At 39.2% G+C, this 22954-nt stretch overlaps 2 protein-coding genes across 7 annotated transcripts in view; both read left to right on the forward strand.

Annotated features, from left to right (window-relative positions):
* Nucleotides 1–15242, forward strand: part of LOC129076825 (aryl hydrocarbon receptor nuclear translocator) — a 42344-nt gene extending 27102 nt beyond the window's left edge. For 4 of the 6 annotated variants that reach the window (XM_054580983.1, XM_054580987.1, XM_054580984.1 and 1 more), the window contains 12 exons: nucleotides 916–992; nucleotides 1699–1833; nucleotides 3913–3987; nucleotides 6349–6500; nucleotides 8827–8937; nucleotides 9096–9168; nucleotides 9317–9440; nucleotides 9630–9732; nucleotides 10105–10252; nucleotides 11683–11845; nucleotides 12213–12379; nucleotides 13107–15242. In XM_054580983.1, coding sequence (XP_054436958.1) covers nucleotides 916–992; nucleotides 1699–1833; nucleotides 3913–3987; nucleotides 6349–6500; nucleotides 8827–8937; nucleotides 9096–9168; nucleotides 9317–9440; nucleotides 9630–9732; nucleotides 10105–10252; nucleotides 11683–11845; nucleotides 12213–12379; nucleotides 13107–13196 — 1418 coding nt within the window. In that variant the 3' untranslated portion in view covers nucleotides 13197–15242. The remainder of the gene's footprint in view (nucleotides 1–915; nucleotides 993–1698; nucleotides 1834–3912; nucleotides 3988–6348; nucleotides 6501–8826; nucleotides 8938–9095; nucleotides 9169–9316; nucleotides 9441–9629; nucleotides 9733–10104; nucleotides 10253–11682; nucleotides 11846–12212; nucleotides 12380–13106) is intronic. The other 2 variants (XM_054580985.1, XM_054580988.1) reach the window with 1 other exon arrangement.
* A 918-nt stretch (nucleotides 15243–16160) lies between these two features.
* LOC129076831 (cathepsin K-like) lies at nucleotides 16161–22568 on the forward strand. The gene is given in 8 exon segments (XM_054580993.1): nucleotides 16161–16596; nucleotides 18137–18260; nucleotides 18709–18831; nucleotides 18917–19072; nucleotides 19957–19980; nucleotides 19982–20176; nucleotides 21722–21887; nucleotides 22150–22568. Coding segments are annotated over 7 exon segments (897 nt in total). The 5' UTR covers nucleotides 16161–16596; nucleotide 18137; the 3' UTR covers nucleotides 22260–22568.
* Nucleotides 22569–22954: the final 386 nt, after the last annotated feature.

Here is a 22954-nt window from a genome sequence, read left to right on the forward strand (position 1 = left end):
TTAAAAAAATGTAGTTGATATACAATATTATATTAGTTTTAGGTATACAACACAATGTCACTATACAAAGTTATGACAATATTGACTATATTCCCTATGCTATGCATTATGTCCTCCTGACATTTATTTTATAACTGGGAATTTGTACCTCCTAACCCTCTCTACCTTTTTGGCTCTGCATTCCCTTTCCTCTGGCAGCCATCAGTATTTTTGTCTGTCTCTGTAAATACCTTTATCCTTATCTTTTGGCACTCTTTTTTTTTCCCCCCCCCCAGGGGAAAAAAATCCGTTTATTACTTAATTTTAAAGTTTAACATTTCTGAATATGAGCAGAAATTTAAAAGAAAAATAGTATGTTCTACAAACTAAATAATTCTCAATTGCACAAGTATAGTCTCCACCTTGGAAATGTAGATAGAGATTGCAGTAGCATTTTTCATTATTATGCCTCTTTTTGTCATTTGTTCTGTAATTCAAGCTTCAGTTTTGTTTTTTTTTTGTTTTTTTATGAAAAAAAAAATTTTTTATTCTTTCAAATACATTTGTCTCTGCCTACCCCCTACCACTTTCTCTTGCTCCCTCCCTCTCTCCCTCCCTCAGCTCTTCCCCTTTGGTTTTGTCCATAAGTCCTTGCTATATGTTCCTTGACTTTCCCCTTCCCTTCCTTTTCCCCACCCCTCCCTCCTTCCCTATTATCTCTGTTGGTTTCTTTTCCTTTCAGTGTTGCTGGTCTTATTTTCCTTGCATCTTTGTATTGTTGGTTAGGTTCCACTTATAGGTGAGATCATATGGTATTTGTCTTTTTGGCACTCTTTATTGTTTTATACCTAGCCTCTTTAAATCTTTAACTATCTGACTTTGAAGGCGGTTGAGTTTGAGATCTCTATTAAATCTTTTAACTTCACCTTCCTGAAGGTGTCTCCCTCCCAGATGATGACCCAGAGGCTGGCCAGGGAAGCAAGTTTTGCCTAGTGGCCATTGGCAGACTGCAGGCAAGTGTGATTTTTTCCATGTCTGTATTATCCCTTTGTAATAGAAGAAGAAATCTCCTTCAAGACCTGTTCATGTTATTTTTCTTTTACTCTCTGAATACAAATGAATAACTCTCTAAAGCTCCACGTATTTGGAGGAGTAAGGCATTCATAGTTAACATTGAGCAGAAGCTGAAGAGGATGAGAGAGGGACGGAGATCTTTTCCCCTTATTTTTTAAATATATTCAGCTTTACAATGCTGAGTTTTCTATTTTCAACTAATTTCTTTTGCCTGTACGAAAGAAGAGAGTTGTTGTTTTTTTTTTTCATTTTATCATTATCATTACCTAACGAGAGAAGTGGAATTATTTTGATTCTTTTTAAAAATTTTTAAATTTTCAAAATTTGGATTCTTCTCAAAATAGATGTTTCTTGGTTACTTGGGACTTTAATTTTCTACTCTGAGTGATGAACACAGCCTCGCTAAAGATAGTTGGACTTTGGGTTAAATGAATTTTAATCTTTCTTTACAAAGTTGGTAAAGAGTACATGTGTGGTAGTGGGACAAGGCCTCTCTTGTCATTTTTTTCCTTTCTGTATGAAGTGTGAAAGTTTTGAAATTCCTAAAACTGGGAGCCTCATGTGTGTATGATGACCCTGAGGTAGTGGGAAATACATCTGTAAAGAATGGTGTCATTTTATATCACTTTGTCTCTTTACTTTCAGGTAACTAGTTCTCCCAACTGTACAGACATGAGTAATGTTTGTCAGCCAACAGAGTTTATCTCTCGACACAACATTGAGGGAATCTTCACTTTTGTGGATCACCGCTGTGTGGCTACTGTTGGCTACCAACCACAGGTGAGGAGCTGGAGCTATCGTACCACTGATACTTTGGCCTCTTGTTTCCCCTTGGCTTTGTAGAGATTATAAAATCATATAATTCCAGAGATAGCTGAACATATCAGCCCGTGGGTCAGAGCAAAATTTATTCTCAGTAGCTAAATTTATTCTCGGCTTCTTATCAAAGTTATCATTCTGTCTAGAAAAATACGGCTTCTGAAGCCAGGCGGGAGCAGCCAGTATGCATGTTTTTGTTGTTAATGATACTAATGCAGATATTGATGCAAAAGTGCTAATTTTAAGTAGTTACAATGCTGTGGCCACCTTTTGATATCAGATGAATAGTAATGCACAAATTATTATGATTTTATTTAGATTTCTTATTTAGCAAACCATGTAATTCTCTGAGTTGAGAAATAAGTCATTGTATAAACATTCAAAACTGTAGTGGCTAGGAGGGAGTTCTGGCAATGGCTGTGTGAAGAGGTTGGTAAAAAAAGAAGAGTTGGAGGATTTACATTACCTGATTGAATGACTATTATAAAGCCATTGTTACCAAGACAGCGTGGTATTAGTGCAAGGATCAATAAACCAGAGTAGAGTCTATTTTTACATGGTTGACTAATTTTAAACAAAGATGCTAAGAGAATACAGTGGGGAAAAGAAATCTTTCAAACAAATTATGATGGAACAATTGGATATTCATATGCAAAAAAGAGAGGGTGAAACTCATAAAACTTTGAGAAGAAAGGAGAAAATCTTTGGGTCTTGAGTTAGACAAGATTTCTTATATGGCACTAAAAGCATGATTCACAAAAGAAGTAAGTTGATAAATTTGATTTCATCAAAATCAAAATTTGGTCTCTTAAAAGGACAAATTAAGAAAGTGAAAATTAAAAAATTTTAATTTGAAACCAAGAAGTTGAAAAGACCAGCCACAAACTGGGAGAAAATATTTGCAAATCATATGTCTAAAAAAAGGATTGATATCTAGAATATATAAAGAAATCTTAAAACTCATTACCATAGCCAATTAAAGAAAGGGCACAAGATTTGAATAGATATTTCATTTAAGAAGAAATATGAATGGCACTTAAAAAGATGTTCATCATCATTGGTCATTAGGAAAGTACAAATTAAAACCACAGTAAGATACCACTGTATGCCCACTAGAACAGCTATAATCAGGAACTGTTCTCAGTGTTACCTCAATTTTAAAAATTAAATTTAATTTTAAAATTAAAAAAAGAAGTATCAGCAGGAATGTGGAGAAACTGGAACCACCATACATTGTTGGCAGGCATGTAAAGTGTCATAGACACTTTGGAAAAACATTTGGCAGTATTTTAAAAAAATTAAACATGCACTTATCCCACAGCCTAATATTTCCACTCCTGGGGAATATTAGAGAAATAACCAAGAGAAATGAAAACATTGATTCATACAAAGATTTATGCACAGGTATTCATAGCTGTATTATTTATAATAGCCAAAAAGTGAAACAGTTTAAATATCCCTTAACTAGTGAATGGGAACTCAAAGTATGGTATATCCATGTTAGAATACTGCTGAGCAATAAAAAGGAATATACTGTTGACACATACAGTAGCATAGATGAACTTCAAAAATATGTTAAGTGAAAGAAGCCAGACATAAAAGACTACATATTTTATGATTCCATTTATATGACATTTCTAGAAAAGGCAAAACTAAAGAAGCAGAAAGCAAATTGGTTGTTGGCTAGGAAATCAGGAACAGGAATTGACTATAAACAGGTACAAGGGAACTTTTGAGGGCAATGGATGTGTTCTAAAACTGGACTGTGGTAATGGTTTCACAGCTGTACACATTTACTATAGATCATTAAATTGTACACTTAGAATGAGTGAATTGTATATGTAAATTATAACCTCCAATCTGTAAAAATGCACTTAAAATTAAAGGTTCCATCTTTTGTGTCGTCTTTTTTTTTTCTTCACACTCACCTATAATCCTAGGATAAAGACAGGAGAAATAAAATCCAGGTCACCTGCTAAAGGGCCAGGAAAGTTGGATGTTCATAAAAGTGTTGATCTGACTCTTCCTTTCCTCTTTTAGGAACTCTTAGGAAAGAATATTGTAGAATTCTGTCATCCTGAAGACCAGCAGCTTCTAAGAGACAGCTTCCAACAGGTAAATTTTTTTCCTGGTTTTGGTCTGAATAATATTTTTATCTAATATCTATAATCACAATCATTCCACAAATACTTATTGTCTACCAATTAATCAAGTACTATGGCAGGCACTACAATTTTTCATACTTTAGTACTTAACCTGTCTTTTTAAGAAACAGAAAAGGATCAGTCTTTGAAACTGTTGATAATGTCCAAAGTATTTTTGTTTGGCTTTGGCTACTCACTGTCTTGAATCTAACTAGCTGCCTCTAAGGGACTGTCTTTAAAGTATTTAAAATATTCAAGGCTTTATTGAACTATGGATAGTAGAAAAATTCAGTTTACAGTTCTTTTATAGATAAATGAGAGTTGACTCTTGTTAGCTGATTCTTTACTTGTGATTTTCAGCCCTAAATCCTGAAAATGTTTGGGGAATTAGGTAGCAGTTTTTATTTTATAGTAAACTAGTTAATTTTCCTATTTGTGTCTCAGTAGTATCGTCACTGATACAATGGGTTTAATAATACTACTTAAATTCAGAGTGATGTTGGGAAGATTAAATAAGATAATGCAGTAAAGCACATAGCAATACTTCTAGAAGAAATCAGACAATGGCAATAAAAAGCCTCTGTCCCTTGAGTCCTTGGCATCACCAGTTTCAACCACTCAGCTGCAGCTCACAGGAGGATCATGTATGTGTAGTCTCAGGAAAACTATTCTGACTTCTGTCAAAATCATTCAGAGCTAAGGATGTGAACCTTCAGCATTATGAAAAGATATGCAGTATATTTTAAATCCGTGAAACTTTTTATCATTCTGATACTTTTGACCATAGAGTATAATTATCTCACTTCTGGAAAATGTTTATTCCAAAACAACTTTAATGGCCCATATATACACTCTATAATCTCAAGGTTATTATTCTGACATCAGTTGCTGCTATGATTTTAGAGTATAAAAGTAAAGGTGCTTTTTAATGTGGAGTCTATGGGTGCTTGCTTAGTTGATGCTCTCCAGATTTTGGTGTTTCTTAAGTCTAGATGGATTTCTGTTTCTTTTCAGTATATTAATTTAGGTATTTTTTTCCATTGAAGCTTGTGTTTCTTTTTCCCCCCACTTTGGTTACTTCAGTACTTTGTTACACACTTGATTTGAAAAAGTTTTAGACATACATTTAAAATACGCCTTTTTATTATTGCTAAGTGAAGTGTGTCCCATTTCCTGCTATAATTATTTCTTAATTAATTATTGCCACACTCATCAGCCTAAACATAAATGTTATCACTTAGTTTTTCTTGAAAAAACTTTGTGTAGGTATTTTTAAAATTAACGTATTTATATTTTAACCCTCATATGAGGACATGCTTATTAATTTTAGAGAGAGAGGGAGAGGAACACTGATGTGAGAGAGAAATTTTAATCAGTTACCTCTTGCACTAGACTGAACCCGCAACTTAGGCATGTGCCTGGACCAGGAACCAAACCCATGCATGACCTTTCAATTTATGGGACAAAGCTCCAACCAACTGGGTCACACTGGCCAGGGCTAAAGTGTAGATATTTTGAAGTACTGGGCTTATACTTCACTGGAATAGATATGTACAGCAATAAGCAGGTTTTCAAACCCAGTAGTTTGTTCATTGTATATATATTATACAGTGAGTACATTTAAGTTTTAAAGGCAAGTGTTCACCTCACACTTCTTTTTTATCATGTTAAATAAATGTTGATGTTCTTAAAAGAAAAAGCACAAAGGTTGACTTATAGAAACTACAAAATAAATGTTAGCTGCTAATATTTTTGTGTTGTTAGGGAGAAAAGGTCAAAGTTTTTTTTCTATTCTATTAGATGGGAAACTAACCTAAAATCACTTTCTTTTGAAAAACTAAAGCAAAATAAGACTAAAGCCAATTTAGTCTTTATTTATAGAAACTTCCATGGGTGTTGTGATACTAAAAATTCTCAGATTTGGGGGGGAAAGCTGGAGCTAAGGAGCAACCTGTAAGTTACATTCAATGTCATTAAACTTGTAAATTCCTAGTGTAGACTTGTAAAGCTAGGTCAGCACTATCTTTAAGAGGCTTTCTAAGGGAAGTGGAGACTATAGTGTTTTCTCTCCTGAAAATAATTGTTATTCCTTTTTGACTTTGATTAGAGAGGTCAGATAGCTTGGGACTCTGGGAGGAAACATGGGAAATAGATCCCCTAATTATTTAGTCACTTGTTTTCACTCATGTTGTTTTGTTGGTAACATTGAAAGAGACTGACACTTTAAGGACAGTGATACAGAATCTTAGGATTGTAGAGTGGGAATTTTAGTTTTTAATTTTATGAAGATTATTTTTTGTAGGTTTCACTGATAGTATGAGAACTTTTTCAGGTGGTGAAATTAAAAGGCCAGGTGCTGTCTGTCATGTTCCGGTTCCGGTCCAAGAATCGAGAATGGCTCTGGATGAGAACCAGCTCCTTTACTTTCCAGAACCCTTACTCAGATGAAATTGAGTACATCATCTGTACCAACACCAATGTGAAGTATGTACCATAAAGGCCTTTTCCAACTGTTGGATTTCTACGTGGCCAAATCTACTTACCTCCTTCTCATCTACTTTTCTAGTAGTAAATACCATTAGTTTGAAGTTCCTCATCTTCCAGCGTCTTAAAATTTGGGTAGTTCATCCAGATAGAGTAAGATTTTAACAAACAATACTTTTTAGACTAGGTTCTGAGATGTGAAGTGTTTGTATTTCAATTTTACTTTTCAAACCTTTCTAATACGGCAGGATTTTTCTCTAGAGCAGGTATCTGCAGACCCTTTCTATAAAAGGCCAGCTCCTAAATATTTTAAAGACTTTGTGGGGCATACGATCGCTGTTACAACTACTCACACTGCTGTTACAGCATAAAAGTAGTCCTAGACAAATAAAATGAACAAAGATATCTATGTCCCACTAAATTTTTGTTTATAAAAACAGGCAATGGGCTAGATTTGGCAAATGGACCATAGTTTGCTAGAGAATAGCCCCATCCATTTTTTTGTTAGTCTCTGTTTCTCCTATTCCTTGGTTTCATTCTGTTGGAGCTTTCTCTCTCAGCTTTGTAGAAAACAGTTTTATTCAGGTAGATTTCACATGCCATATAGTTCACCCATTTAAAGTGTACATTTTTTTATAAGTATGTCACAGGTGGGGTGGCAGAGGGTAGGTGGAAGAAGGTATGGGGGTAAATGGCAATGGAAAAAATACAACTAACTAAATAAAGTATGTCACAAGGTTGTGCAGCTATTACCACAATCAAATTTCATTCCCACTAAAAGAAATTCTGTACTTACTAAGTCACCTCCCCAAGGCCCCATACAGCAACTAATCTACTCTGGCTCTATAAATTTGCCCATTCTAATTTATTTTTATTTATATGTGTGTGTGTGTACATATATATATGTAAAAATTTTATTTATAGAGAGAGGGGAAGAGAGGGAAAGAAACATTGATCAGTTGCCTCTCGCATGTGGGGACCTGGCCTACAACCCAGGCATGTGCACTGTGGGAATCGAACCCAGCAACCTTTCGGTTCACAGGCCTTTGCTCAATCCACTGAGCCTCACCAGCGAGGGCATATTTGCCTATTCTAGCTAAATGTTTCATATAAATGGAATCATACAATATATGGTTCCTTTGTTACTGGCCTTTTTTACTTAGTATAATGGTTTAAGGGTCATCCAAGCTATAGCATATATCTGTGCTTCATTTCTTTTTATTGCCAAATATTCTTTTGTATGGGTATATCATATTTTGTTTACTCATTCATCAGTTGATGGATGTTGAGTTGTTTCCACTTTTTGGCTATTGAGAATACTGCTATGAACATTTGTGTACTAGTTTTTGTGTGGGTATGTTTTTGTTCTCTTGGGTGTATACCTGGGAGTGGAATTGCTGGGTCACATGGTAACTCTGTGTTTACTCTTTTGAGGAACTGCCCAACAGTTTTCCAAAACTGCTATACCATTTTACCTTCTTATCAGCAGTCTTGAGGATTCCATTTTCTCCACATTCTTGCTGTCCTTTTTTTTAATTGTACCTATCTTGGTGGGCGTCAAGTTACTTCTCCATTTAATCTGTCTGTGTAGAATTGGCTTTGAAGATCTGATTTTATAAATAATTAGCAGTATGACTAGTACCTGGTGATGACCTGGAGTCTCTGTCCTCCAATTCAATTTTTAGGGCTTGTAAAGTTCAATTCTCTGCTAATTAACTCAGTATTACAGAATGGATTGAGTTAGAAATTTTCATTAACTTAGGACTTAGGTATATATGGTTATGGTCATTGTAAATTTTTGGGTTTTTATTTTTTCACCTTTATATAACAGAGAAACTATTGTTTTGTGTTTTTATTTTGTTTAAATTTTTAAGAACTTGTTTCTGGAAATAATGGCTTTCCCCATTTTTACACAGAGTTTTCCCCACTACAATTAATTTTAATTAATTATTAATATTAAAAAATAAATATATAGAAAACTTGGAAAGTATTGAAAACTACAAAAGAAGGAAAAAATTTTCATATTACAGAGAGAGCCTTTATGTTTCAGTTTACATACTGTCAGTTTTTTATTTATGCACACACTTACATGCACATCCATACAACTAGGTGCTGAATACCTAGGAAGAGTTAGAACCCAAACAGGATGGATGTGCCATTGGACATAATTTCTCTTTGTACCATCTTGTCCATAGTGTGAATTATTTGTTGAATCTTAGGTCATAGGTTGCCTTTAGGACTGGACTTGAAAGGGGAATTTATTAGTCATTGCCCTACCTAGATACATTTTTTTCCCTCTGTTTTACCTACTCTTCCATTTTCCCAGGAACTCTAGCCAGGAACCTCGGCCTACGCTGTCTAACACAATCCAGAGGCCACAGTTAGGTCCCACAGCTAATTTACCCCTGGAGATGAGCTCGGGGCAGCTGGCACCCAGGTGAGAAATGATGAAAGAATCATTTATTGAACAGTGACTAGCCCAGGGCTGTCTGCAAATCCTATTTTTTAAAATCTGTTTATTTTTTAAAGCTTTCCCCCCAGATTATATTTAAACATATTTTTCCTATTTCTCTCCTCCCTGGCCTTAACATGTAGGCAGCAGCAGCAGCAAACAGAACTGGACGTGGTACCGGGAAGAGACGGACTGGCCAGCTACAATCATTCCCAGGTTAGTGTGTCTTTGAGGAGGGCGGTGAGCATTTCCTTAAGAAATGCCTCCCAATGGTAGTTAGAGTATGTATTGTTATATGAATTTTAGGGTTATTGAGTTGTCATGTTAAACTGTTCACGGTTATTTTTGTTATTGTATCCCACAGGTTCCCGTTCAGCCTGTGACAACGACAGGAGCAGAACACAGCAAGCCCCTTGAGAAGGCAGATGGTCTCTTTGCGCAGGATAGAGATCCAAGATTTTCAGAAATCTATTCCAACATCAACGCAGGTGTGTTTCTTCCTCATTCTCTTTTTAAATTCTCATTTTGATCACTTACTGATGGGCCTGGTGCTGCCCAGTCAGTAGTCTTCCAACATATTCCACTTAATCATAATACCTCATGAGTTAATAGGAACTTACTGAACTAATAAACTACAGCCCCTTGACTGGCCCTCCCCCACTCCTTTTGGTCCGCAGATCAGAGTAAAGGCATCTCCTCCAGCACTGTCCCTGCCACCCAACAGCTATTCTCCCAGGGCAACACATTCCCTCCTACCCCCCGGCCGGCAGAGAATTTCAGGTGAGCCCCATATGTGTGTGCTGCTTTAAGGGCAACTGAAGGATTTAGTTGCTGAATCCAAGTTTTATTCTTCCCTAGCTTTCTCTGGTTATTTCAGACAAAGCAGTAGAACTTAAAGGGCCTAGGATGAGGCAAGCTGCTTTTCTTCCTCCTGTTCCTTTGCACCTGTCCTATTGCCATGTACAAGGTTCCATCTTTGTGTGTCCTGATTAGTGTGTGACTGTCAGTCTTTCTGGTCTTTTCTAAATTCTGTTATCAAGTTTTCCTTTCCCCAGGCAAGTCAGGGGAATCTAAAGATAGCACTAGATTGTCCTGTGTCTATAATAAACCCATCCTTTTAATCCTTTACCTTCACTCTTTGTTCACTCCTAGAAATAGTGGTCTGGCCCCCTCTGTAACCATCGTCCAGCCATCAGCTTCTGCAGGGCAGATGTTGGCCCAGATTTCCCGCCACTCCAACCCTACCCAGGGAGCAGCCCCAAATTGGACCCCTAGTACCCGCCCAGGCTTCTCTGCCCAGGTAAAGTTTCTCACCTGTCTGGCCCGTGTGTATTGCTTTTTATTTGGTTGATTGGGTTTTTCTTGATAGGTAAAGTTACTGTCTATCTTAGGCACCTTTCCCTCAACCCCCCACAACCTGCCTTCCAGTTTTTATCTTTGTTGGGAGTAGCTAAATAATTAAAAACCATGGATAATCCAAAAAAAAAAAAAGAAAAGAAAAACAACCCCCAAAACTCATCATCTATGGTTTTAAATGTTCACTTTAGATGAGAATTGCTCATATAGACCATTTTGAACAGATTTGATTTTCAGATTTGTTTTGGAGTAGATTCTAAGAAGTTTCCACTTTGGGTAGGACTACAAGATAAAGAAACAAAGGAGAAAAATTAATTATGAATTTATAGATAGTGATGTCTATTTACCAAAAGTGTTGAAAAGTCCTTATATACTACATATGTGTATATATAATAGGTCAAGCCTAAAGCTAATATTTTTTCATATATTAATATATATTTATATTAATACATGACAATATACATAATATATAATATACATTATATATATAACATATATTAATAATATAAATGCTAATATTTTAGATTTAAAAAGCCAAAACCAAAAGTAGGCTCCAGAACTGTCATATTCAATGTGATCTCAGTTGTGCAAAAAATGCACGGGAGCCCTGGCTGTGTTGCTTGGTTGGAACATCGTCCTGTACACCAAAAGGTTGTGGGTTCACTCTCTGGTCAGGACACATACATTCCTAAGTTTTGGGTTCAGTCCTTGGGTAGGGTGTGTACAGAATTTCTCTTTCCCCCACTCCTACCCCCTTCCCCTCTCTCTTAAATCAATTAACATAGCCTCAGGTAAGGATTTTTAAAAATACACAGGAAAATAAAAACTGGAAGAAATTATCCACCATGGGCCTTTGGTGGTAGAATTATAAATAACTTTTTTAAAAAATGTGCAAATATTCCACAGTGTATATGTATTACTATTATGGTGAGAAAAATGTGAGTTACTAAAAAAACAAAAAAACAAAAAAAAACACTATTAGAAAAAAATGAATGCAATAGAGACTGAAAAATAAAATGATGGAAAGTATTTTTTTATATATATATGATACTATACTGTTGTTAATGCCTCTGTTACTATGTAACTTTACTATAACTTATAAAATGCTTTTATTTAAATTATTCTAACTTAATCCTCACAACTGTCAATGTATACTTTTATTAATCCCATAGTTCTTTTTGCACTTTTTCACAGCTGCCTAATAATAGTGTCAAGGGAGATTGGGAATTAATTGAAAGAAATATACAGTAGGAAATAAGTGCGGAACTTGGTTCCAGAGATTCCAGTGGTTCACAGAGAAGATTGACTCCCATAGGAATGGAATGTGCAATAATTTAAATGTTCTGTATATTGTTCTCTACTCCTCTGTTTCAGCAGGTGGCCACCCAGGCTACAACCAAGACTCGTTCTTCCCAGTTTGGTGTGGGCAGCTTTCAGACTCCATCCTCCTTTAGCCCCATGTCCCTCCCTGGTGCTTCCACTGCATCACCTGGTGCTGCTGCTTATCCTACTCTCACCAGCCGTGGATCCAACTTTGGTGAGTTCAGGCCAGAAGATGGTTAAAAGGAACATCACAGTAGTTAAAATGGTTTGCTGTGCATTGAGCTAATTTATGGGAAAATGCAAGGTTTTTTGTATTTAAAACCTACCCACATAAAAAAAAATTTTCACACATATAACAGAAAGCATGTAATGTATTATGAATTTAATAATATGCAAATTTAATCTAAAACGAGCAAAGAACTCTTTGGAACAGCTTCCTAGAGAAGAAAAATCAGTTTGGGTGGGGTTTTGAAATTGAAGAGACATTAATTGGCAGAGAGAAGGGCAGAAGGTTTCCAGGTAAAATTAATGACTTACGTGTAGTTATGTGCTAGGTTTTCCTGTTTGTTCTTCTTCTCCAGCTCCTGAGACTGGACAGACTGCAGGACAATTCCAGACACGGACAGCAGAGGGTGTGGGAGTCTGGCCACAGTGGCAGGGTCAGCAGCCTCATCATCGTTCAAGTTCTAATGAACAACATGTTCAGCAGCCATCAGCACAGCAACCTGGCCAGCCTGAGGTCTTCCAGGTACGAGGGTGGAGACATCAGAAAGTCAGAAATGGGAGAGAAAGTGTTAAGAGGGAGAGGCAGAGAAGGAAGTGTGCATGGATTCCAATGTGATTGGGGGTGTGGGAGAAGAGATAGTGGGGACATGTAGGGATGAATGTCATTGACTGGAAAGATTGTGAACTTAGTGCGATGCACAACCTTTAACTAGACCATAGTTAATGATGTGCAGCACCGTGCAAAGATGTCAAAGAAAGTAATTTTAGCCTATTCAAGGAGAACCACATCCCCACTTCACAGAAGCTTGGGTATACAATTATAAGATCTATTTACAGAAGTCCTGAGGGGACTGCAAGACTGCATGGAGTAATCTTAGGCAAGACAAAAGAAGAGCTACACAGGAAGGCAAAACAGGTTTTGGTAGAAAACAAAGAGGATAAGAGATACTCCATTGTATACCTAGAGGGGTTATGTGAAATGTGGCAAGTAGATTTTTCCCCTTTTGAAAATACCGAGGACTAGAAAAGAGGGAAATGTGGAACTGTAGGGGGAAGATAGAAAATGGACTAGGAAAAAGGTTGTCATCCAAAGGAGTCAGCATTGCTGAGACCAAGGAAGGCTGGGAGACCTCAGCTGAGCAGAAACTCTGTGGAGTCAGGGACGATGGTTCAGGGGAATGCTGGGAAGGGGGCTTGGCAAATGTAAGGGATCAAGGTGTGTGACCCAAACTTATTTTTCTCTTTATTAGGAGATGCTGTCCATGCTAGGAGACCAGAGCAACAGCTACAACAATGAAGAATTTCCTGACCTAACTATGTTTCCCTCCTTTTCAGAATAGAACTATCGGGGTGAGGACAAAGGGGTTTGGGAGAAAAGTCACCATTTGTTTTCAAAAAACAAGTCTTTTTGTAAACAGAATAAAAGTTCCTCTCCCTTCCCTTCCCTCACCCCTAATGTGCACCCCCTTTCACATCTGGCCTTTCCCTTGCCCTGCTGCCTCTCTGACGTAATTTATAGATGAAATGGAATGAATCCTCGAGGCTTTGGGGGCCCTTTGAAAAACTGAGGCTGGGTGAGGTTAAAAATACCTTTCCTTATGCCTCCTGACCAGAAATTTGTACAGAGATGATGTGTACAAGGGTTAAGGGGCAGGTTAGAGAACCTGACATCCACTATTTGCCTTGTACTATGGCTTTTTGGAAAGAAATTCTGAATAAGGTGGGGAGGAAGGGAAATGTCCTCATATTTGAGGATCATGAAACATGGTAGGTATATATGGGGCTTTAAGAAGTGAGAATATGTTCTTTCTGCTGCCCGTGAGCAGTTCCTCTGGAAAGAAACATGAGTGAGGAAGTGAGAGAAGAGAGTGTGTGTGTGAATGTGTGAGAGTGTGTGTGTGTGTGTGTGTGTGTGTGTGTACACGCGCGCACGTGCACGCGTGCACATGTGTTCCTGGGTTTGTTTCTCTCTCCCTATTAGGGAGTTATGCAAAATTTGTCCCAGAGTTTATCTTTGTCTTTCTCTGTGTTTTTCAAAGAGTCCTAAGGAGTTAAATCTTCCAGGTATTTTCCACTTAGTATTGCAGCCAAAGAGTATTTAAATAATTGTCTTTGCTGCGCTTATATCTATGCCCAACCAGTATGCAACTGTAAGCAAATATGTAAAGTCTTCTGTTGATAAGGTTGGTCTCTCATTCAGACATATTTAGTGATAAAGCTGGGGCATTCCTGCTTTTGGTGCTCTCACCTGATATGGAAGATCTGCAAACATTACAGAAATAGGCTGGCAGGATGAACACTTTCAGAAACCCCACACTTGGCCATAAAGATGATGCTGCATTTTTCTGTCAGAAGTACATATGTGTGTTCTGTGGAGGTTATTTCTGCACGGAAACTCAACTTCTTGGATTAGCAGTCCAGTGAAAGCCCTCACTTGCAGAGCTTAAGCTAAATACCAATCCTTCTTGCAAAATAGCCTCTTTCATCCAGTTCTCAAAGTATCCAGTCCAGCAAGAAAATGAGATTTAGGTCTGTTCTGGGCCTATAGTTCTCTCTTTGCTCCCTCTTCAGTCTTGAGATTGGATTTTGCTTTATAGTGCAAGTGTAATAAATCCATGTAGTAGATGGGGCCTGGACTCCCATTCCGACAGGGTCACTTAGTAATTAACTATAGCCATATAAATGTGGACACAGGTTTCTGCTATCACTCTTTACCTTCCTCAGGTAACAGTTGTATGTATCAGCCTTTTTTTTTTTTTTTTTTTTTTTAATTGGCTCAGGCCAGTATCTTAAGTGCAAGACTAATTAAAAAGAAGAAGACATTTTAAATGTAGCCATAGGGGACTGAGGAGCATAGATGGCCTTGGAGAGGCTGAGAGAATGTCATTACTGGGTTTCCCTCCCTTTTGTCTCCAGCCTTGTGCCAGGTAGTGGCATGGAAAAGGAAACAGTTTATTTTTTTATTCTATGTGCACACATACAGTATACATATATATTTATATTACAATGTAAGAAACCAAAAAGTTGAGTTTCCATTGAAATCCTTGTTTTTTAATAATCGCCTGTTTTTAAATGTGATCAGGACTATGATATTGTATAGTTATTAGGGCTTTGGGGGAGGGGAGGGAGAAGATGCTCTGGGGGTTTTGTTTTTGCTTTTCCTTCAGGGTTTTATTTTTGATTGTTTCTTGTTGGCCATTTCTGTACTGCTGGCATCTCTGCTGAGCCTTACAGTGGCGAAAATAATGACATGTAGCAAGTATTTTAAAACAAAATATTTTTCCTTTTGTAAACTTTGTGTTGTGTCATCTTAATTGCGGCTTTATTATTCCTTTGCAGCTCATAAACAACAAACATCCACAACTAGTTGAACCCATAGCTTTAGATCCGGATATACAAACATAAAGCACAACATGTCTGTAATTTCACACATGGGAAATCATAAGGCTCTGATCACTCAGCATTCCTTGGTTGCCCTCCTGATACTGACTCATTCTGAGTGAAATCAGCAGGGACATCTGACCACGGGGTGGGGGTTGGGATTGCCCAAGTCCTCAGGAGAGGGGAGAATTAGGACTTGAGACCAGTTGAGCACATCTGGATCCCTTCTCCCAGTATATTCCCCTTTTCTGGGTGAAAAGGAATTAGGGATGGGAAAATTTGAATTACTTGGGTCTGGACCTGTTTTCCCTCTAGGTTCATTAGCAAATCTTAAAATGCTTACACATAAACTGGTTTTCTTGAGAGCCTGTTGTATGTAATCAAGCCAGAAATTGAATCTAGATCTCATGTGTTGTCCTTTCCTTTCCAAGGACCCTCTTTTTCTTTTCCTCAACACCTGTTTATGGGAGAATATGGAGTTTGGAAGTGTGGCTTAGGAACTGAACTAGACTCATCTGTCACATGCCTGGATATTGGGGGAAGTATGTGGAGAAGAAGCTCATGACTGGACCTGGGTTGGGGATTTCAGTAATTGAAACAGATAAGGTGCATCAGGCATCTTACCATCAGAGTGTCAGCAACAAAGGAGTCACATGTGAGTTTGTCAGTGCTGTGGCATTGATTCATGGGCTGTCATAAATCACTGAGAATATTCAGTAATTTTTCATTACTTTTAGAACCGGTTTCATCTCGATTTTCTGGGCATATCCTTCCTCAGCAAACCTAGGCTGGAAGAGCTATTCCTGTGCATGGAAGAAATGACAGTTAGCCAACAAGTTTATAAAGTAAATAATGATTTCGGAGCCTACGCTTTCCCTTATACACACTCAGTTTTTTCTAGCCTTTTGTGTTTATTCCCTCATCTCTGTTGTTTCAGACAAATTCAAAAACAAGTTTCAAAGTTGGAAAGATGGGTAACAGGAAAAGATACAACCCCCTAATATAATACGTAATGAGAATGGGAGAGACTGGGCCTGTCCCTCTAGCCACCAAGCCCCAACTTGAATAATGGGTATTGAGGTCTATTTTTGTCTTCCCTCAAAGACAAATCTCTACCCTGCCTTACACCGTCCCCATGCATACAGAAACTGCAAATTCACTGCCTCCTTTCCTCCTCCCTAATCTCCCCTCTCAGCATTTCTATCCCCGCCTCCCTCCCCTATCCAAATTTTCCAGCCAGCAGCTGGGGCTGACTTCCTCAATTCTGATGGAATAAATCCAGCTCTCCTAGTCACCCGCTGCCGACTTTATCCACATTCCACTGCAGGAAGAGCCCAGAGAGCAGATTCCCACCAGCAGGTAACATTTTCAACTTTCTAGATCTTTCAGCTTTTCATTCCTGCCAGTTCCGCATTTTAGGGAGTATTAGGGATGTAGCAACTTGGGGCTCACAATGGACTTTGTAGGCTGTGTGCATGAAAACAGTGATGCCCTTCTGAGGTCATTTCCTGGCCAAATAAAATCTGCCTGGAAATCTTTTAGGATTCTTTCTATGACTTGTATGTATATGTGGCTGCTGGTGAAAGCAATGAATATGGGAATCCTATACCCATCCCTCACTTAAAGGGTGGCCTCTGCAGTTTTCTGTTTTAGCCAAAGGTACCAAAAGGGTTAATTTACAGCTTGAGGCAGTTGTGCAGGATGTTGGTAGTTTAGTATTTCCCACTCTGAGACCTCTCAAAGCCCTTAACACATCAGACATTAAATGTCCTGCTGTATATTTGCCAGTTTACAAAGGTTACTCAGAAATTCACTATAAGTTCAAAAATTACGCAAGCTCTTATGACTTGCTACAGACTGTAAATTGTTCTTAAAATGGAGGCCACGTAACCACTGCAAGGAGTGAAGTTAGAGAAAGTTCTGAAAAGCTGTGTATTGATGATCATAGAACATTGCTTTTCTGTCTCACATTCTTTTAACAAACTTTCGCTCTGAGGCATTTTGTTCCGTGAGGCAGGCAGAAGTTTTTGTTGTCGGTAAAAAAAGAAAACCTCCTGCACGCAGCAGCTGGTTGAGATTAAGACAGTTTCCTGCCTGAGGAGGGAGTAAGAAGAGAAAGGAAGAAATACATATGAAAACTAAGGAGACAGCAAAATATTCTCTCATATTTAGAGAACAGGAAATACTGTCAATTTTCCCTTGTCCTCTCTGAGCAAGTGCTGGAAAAAGACCAAATTTAGTCATGGAAAAAAGGAATGACTTGAAGAAATGATCAGAAAGTAAAACAGGTGGAGATATCTCTTTTGTGCGTTCTCCAACCACTATCATCCTGCCTTGCACTTACCTACTTACCTTGTCCATCTCTTCCAAGTCTGGGGATGGAGGAGAGAGGTGCTGAGCCCACGACTGTCCATTTTCTACCATGTTTCTGTTAGTGATTCTGTGGGAGGGGGCGGGGAAGAGTTGAATTTCCCCTAAGTCAGAATACTTGGAACCAGATGTACCTGCCTCCCTTCCAAACCCAGACCCCTCCTGACTATCACTGTTTGGTTTATCACATAGAAATTACCCTCAGTTCTTTGCCCTCTTTGTAAAGCCTAGGTGGTTTTACGGTTTGTTTTCTTTTTTCTTTTTTATTTTTTTGCCTCATAGTCCAGAGGAAGGGGTTCTTAGCCTCGGGTTTATGAACTTGTAGAATTACTGTGTGTGCATGCGCTTTTCTGGCGAGAGGGATTATATAGTGGGTTGCACATTTTATTAGCTTGTCAAAGGAGTCTATGACGGCAAAAGTTAAGAACCACCTGCTTGGGAATATGGCTCCAGGTATTTCCTCATCCTCAGCCAGGCTGGGACTTTGTTGGCAAATAGAAGATTCTCCCCTAAATATCCCCTTCCCCAGGATGTGGGGGCTCAAGGTTCTACTGTTGCTGCCCATGGTGAGTTTTGCCCTGTACCCTGAGGAGATACTGGACACCCAATGGGAGCAGTGGAAGAAGACCTACAGGAAGCAATATAACAGCAAGGTGCCTGGGGACCTGGAGGGAGCCTGCTGGGAGGGCTGCAAGCTGAGGTCTCCAGTGCTAGTTTCCAGCCTCCCACCTAGCAAGCCTGCTCCTCTCCTAATTGTTAACTTACAGTTGTCACTCCTATTCCTCAAGACACCCTTCATCAAGTCCTATCCTTACTTTTCTTTATCTGTGTCTTAAAATTTTCTTTTGGGAAGACCTCTCAGATTAATGCTAATAATCCATAAGCAACGTTCCTGTACCTCTCTCCAGATCTGTGCATTCTATCTTTGAATTTGTTTCTATCTTTCTGTCCGCATGCTTAATAACCCCGTGGCCATTTCCCCAACTAGATTGTAAACTCTCATTGTAAGTTTTATCTTTTCTTCTAAAAACCGCCACAATATTACATGTGTAACTACACACAGGAGACAGTCTATGCCAGTACTGAATATGCTCTGTTTAGGTGGATGAAATCTCTCGGCGTTTAATTTGGGAAAAAAACCTGAAGCATATTTCCATCCATAATCTTGAGGCCTCTCTTGGTGTGCATACGTATGAACTGGCCATGAACCACTTGGGGGACATGGTGAGTTTAACCTCCGCCTCTGGCCTACCTGCCCTGTTTGCCTTAGTTCCCTGCTTAAGCCTGGCCTCTTTCTTTTTTGCCCCAGACCAGTGAAGAGGTGGTTCAGAAGATGACTGGACTCAAAGTACCCCCATCTCATTCCCACAGTAATGACACGCTCTATGTCCCAGACTGGGAAGGCAAAGTCCCAGACTCCATTGATTATCGAAAGAAGGGATATGTTACTCCTGTCAAAAATCAGGTACCCTCCTGCCTCCTGGGAATGGGTATGTGAGATGGCATGACCTCTTCCTTTTGCTTTTTCTTTGTTCTTAAGGCAGGAGGGCACTAGGAAGATGGAGCAAGGAGCTAAGGTTGCTTCTCCCCTTGCTAGCACCCTGTCTGACCGTTTAACTCATCTCCTGTTTTTGTATATTTAGATTGTTTCTGAGTTCTCTTTTTTCACCAACAGTGTTGCTGTAAGCACCCTTGTGCATATATTTTTGTACCCATGTACAAATATTTATGCAAAATAAATCCTAAAATTAAAATTGCTAGGTCCTATCCCAAAAAGTTTTACTATCTTACATTTTTATCAGCATGAGAATGCCAGTTTTCCCACCTTTACAATGTTGATTGTGTCAACCAGATGAGCAATTGATTTAACATTCATTCAACAAACTTTTCAGGCATGTGCTAGGCAGTAGAGATTCAAGATGACTAAGACATAACCTTTGTCCCCAAGAAAGCCTTAATTTCAAAAAATAGAAAAGGAAAGAAAAATCTACAATCTGTCTTAAACACTAATACAGCTTGCACTTTTTATTATTTACATTTTACAGATAAGGAAACTGAGGCACAGAGAGTTTTAGTAACTTATCCAAGGTCACATATCTAAGGGGTTACAAAGCAAACTCTGCTCTGCTATACTACAGCTAATGGAACAATAGTAATGAAAGTTATCAATAGCAACAACAGCAATAGAAGAGCACAATAAATGTTAAATGGGGGACAGGAAGACTTCACAGCAGTGGGGACACGTGTGCTGGGATTTATAAAATCTATGGAATGTCATCTGGCAGGGAGAGGGGGAAGATGAAAGGCATGGATGGCAATGACTCATGGATTCTCTGTTGTGCCTCTCAGGGTCAGTGTGGCTCCTGTTGGGCTTTTTAGCTCTGTGGGTGCCCTGGAGGGCCAACTGAAGAAGAAAACTGGTAAACTCTTAAATCTGAGTCCCCAGAACCTGGTGGACTGTGTGTCTGAGAATGATGGCTGCGGAGGGGGCTACATGACCAATGCCTTCCACTATGTGCAGAAGAACCGGGGCATTGACTCCGAAGACGCCTACCCGTACGTGGGACAGGTGAGACTGGCCCACACAGCCACACAGCTCTGTAATGGCCCCTCCTGCCCCAGCCTGATATTCTGTATTGGAAACAATTCCAGGAATCTTGTTTTCTGTTACCTTATCCTGCTTTCTTGATGGGATAATTGCTCACAGAAGGCCAAGAAGATTCCCAGAATCTGGGATAATTTTGGGAGCTTAGGCTACCATAGATCCTATCTGCCTTGCCACCCTGGAAAGAAAAACAGAAGTCAGGTATTGCATAGATCTCTGAAGAGGTATCTATAACCCTCAGTGCCCCTCATCCACTCCCATCACAAATCTAATTTCATGAATTGTGTGTCTTGATTTTGTATGATCTCACTGTGCGTTTTGAGAACGTTTAAGCAGATTATATGTTAACATGCTAACCTGTATAAAATGAGGGAAAAACCAAGTTGCTTCACATTTGTTGTAATTTTAGAGATCAACTCACTTCCTCCTATAAGCTCCTTCGGCAATAGGAAGGAGCTCTGTTTTATCTAAAATGAAGATGATCTGAAGGCTATTTACATACATGGGGTTGATAGATAATATAATATGGGGCCTTTGCAGCAAGGTGCTTTGAAGAAAGGCTAGCAAGTTTTAGTAATGAAAGTGATGGCTCCTGTGTGCTAAGCCATGTGTTTAGTGCACTTTCTGATTTAACCCTCCTCACAGCCCTGAGAGGTAGGTATATCCTCACTTGGTCAGTGAGGAAATTGACACTTGCAGTAGAACAGCATACTCAGATTCATGCCGCTAGTTATGTAGCAGAGCCAACGTTTATCCACCAGACCTGTTTATCTGCTGCAAACATTGCCAGGTATGTCTTCTATGCACACATGCCAGAATTTCTTTACTAGAATATGGTAGCTTGGGACAGAATTGTCTAAGTCTTAGGTTAGGTGCATCTTCAACTTTACTAGATAGGTAATATCAAATATTTAGATATGACAGAGAACAAAGGAATCTTGAGAAATTATTAAGACAGGATGTCATGTAGTCTTAGAATATCATGTCAAATGCCACAGTTAGAGAATATAATGGCCACCCAAGTCAAAGTGGTATATTCTTTTTGGCAATTCATTATCCTACAGGTGGCCTCTTCAAAAGTGTGAAGTTATATCTACAAGAATACATGATCTAAATATTAACAGTAACGGCAGCCCTCCTGGACTCACACATACCACGGGCCCAGAAGATGATCTGTGCTTTTAAAAAAAAAATCTCATTTCAGAAATCTTTCTCTACACTGAAGTTATAAAAATATTCTTTCTCTTTTTTTAAGTTTTACAGTGTTTGCTTTCACATGTTTTAAAATCACCTGAAACTGACTTGTGTGTGGTGCAACATAGTCACCTTTCCCATTCTTTTCGACAGTGGTCCAAAATGGTGAGGAGAGCAGACCCTTTCCAGAGCCTGCTCACTGCCCCTGTTAGTTCCCTGACATCACGGGAAATATTGGTAGAGTTTCTCACTCACCAGTTCATTGCCTGTTGCTTTGTCCTAGTTCTATTTCAACCTTGTTGTTTTTTTTTCCAGGATGAAAATTGTATGTACAACCCAACAGGCAAGGCAGCCAAGTGCAGAGGCTACAAAGAGATCCCTGAGGGGAATGAGAAAGCCCTGAAGAGGGCAGTGGCCCGAGTGGGACCCATCTCGGTGGCCATTGATGCAAGCCTGACCTCCTTTCAGTTTTACAGCAAAGGTACGGAGCTGTTCCGGTAGAGCACATCGACTGTCTCTCATTGTGTGGGCTTGGCAGCTTCACAAAGGGCCCTGGGCATTTTCAGTAGTTTCCATATGCAGGGCTGAGCCTGCCAGAGAGAAACTAACAGCTGCCGTGGCACAGAGCGCCTCTGGTGTAAGCCCTGCTGACGGGGCAGGATTCTACAGAGGGTCGCCTGGAGCGGGAGCCCCTGGAGCCCCAGGGATTACAGAAAGTTTCACCTTGATGGATTGTTTCCTAGGTGTGTATTACGATGAAAAGTGCAATAGCGAGAATCTGAACCATGCGGTTCTGGCAGTGGGATACGGGATCCAGAAAGGAAAAAAGCACTGGATAATTAAAAACAGGTAATGATGGGGACGCCACACTTGTCAGTCAGGCACCCTCTGAACACTCGGCCCCAGCGCCAGCTTCCTGGCATTCCTTTCCTTCTCTCAAATCAAGTTAAAGTTGTCTCGGACTTTTCAGTTCTACCTTCCTAATCAGAAGCTATTAACTCTACAGTTAATGGCCAGCCACTAGCACTCAAAGTATGTGCTAGGCAGCTGCTCCACGTGCAAGGTACTTAGTCCCAAAAGAACAGGGTGTCTGCCTTCAGTGACTTCCCGCCCCCTAGGGAAGACAGACCCAGCTAATGAGAACATAAAGTAGCACCAAAACCCAGCAAGACCTTTGAAATTATATATATTTTGCTTTCCTTTTTTCTCTAATGTGAACAATTTCTTAAGTAGGCTTCCGTCATCAGTCTGTCTGTAAGCAGTAGGGAACAGTGTAAAGGTTTGTGTGGCTTTTTGCCCTTCTAGATACACTTTGGATAGACATACATAAGATCTGGCCAAAGATTTTGAAATCTGAAGTGAAATGCTTTCCAGAAAGTAGATATGCACAACAAGAACAAAATCCAATGTTTCCTTCCGTATTATTTGGAACAAATAAAACCGCAGGGTAGCTTGGCTCCCCTAGTGACTTGGGGCGGGGCAAGTTTCTAAGAATTATACTTTCCCTTTCTTCATTGATCAGCACTAGCCTGGCAACAGCACCAGTTA

The sequence above is a fragment of the Pteronotus mesoamericanus genome, unplaced genomic scaffold (assembly GCF_021234165.1).
Source record: "Pteronotus mesoamericanus isolate MK-2021 breed Mesoamerican mustached bat unplaced genomic scaffold, CSHL_Meso_final contig_647, whole genome shotgun sequence".
Classification (NCBI taxonomy): Eukaryota; Metazoa; Chordata; class Mammalia; order Chiroptera; family Mormoopidae; genus Pteronotus; species Pteronotus mesoamericanus.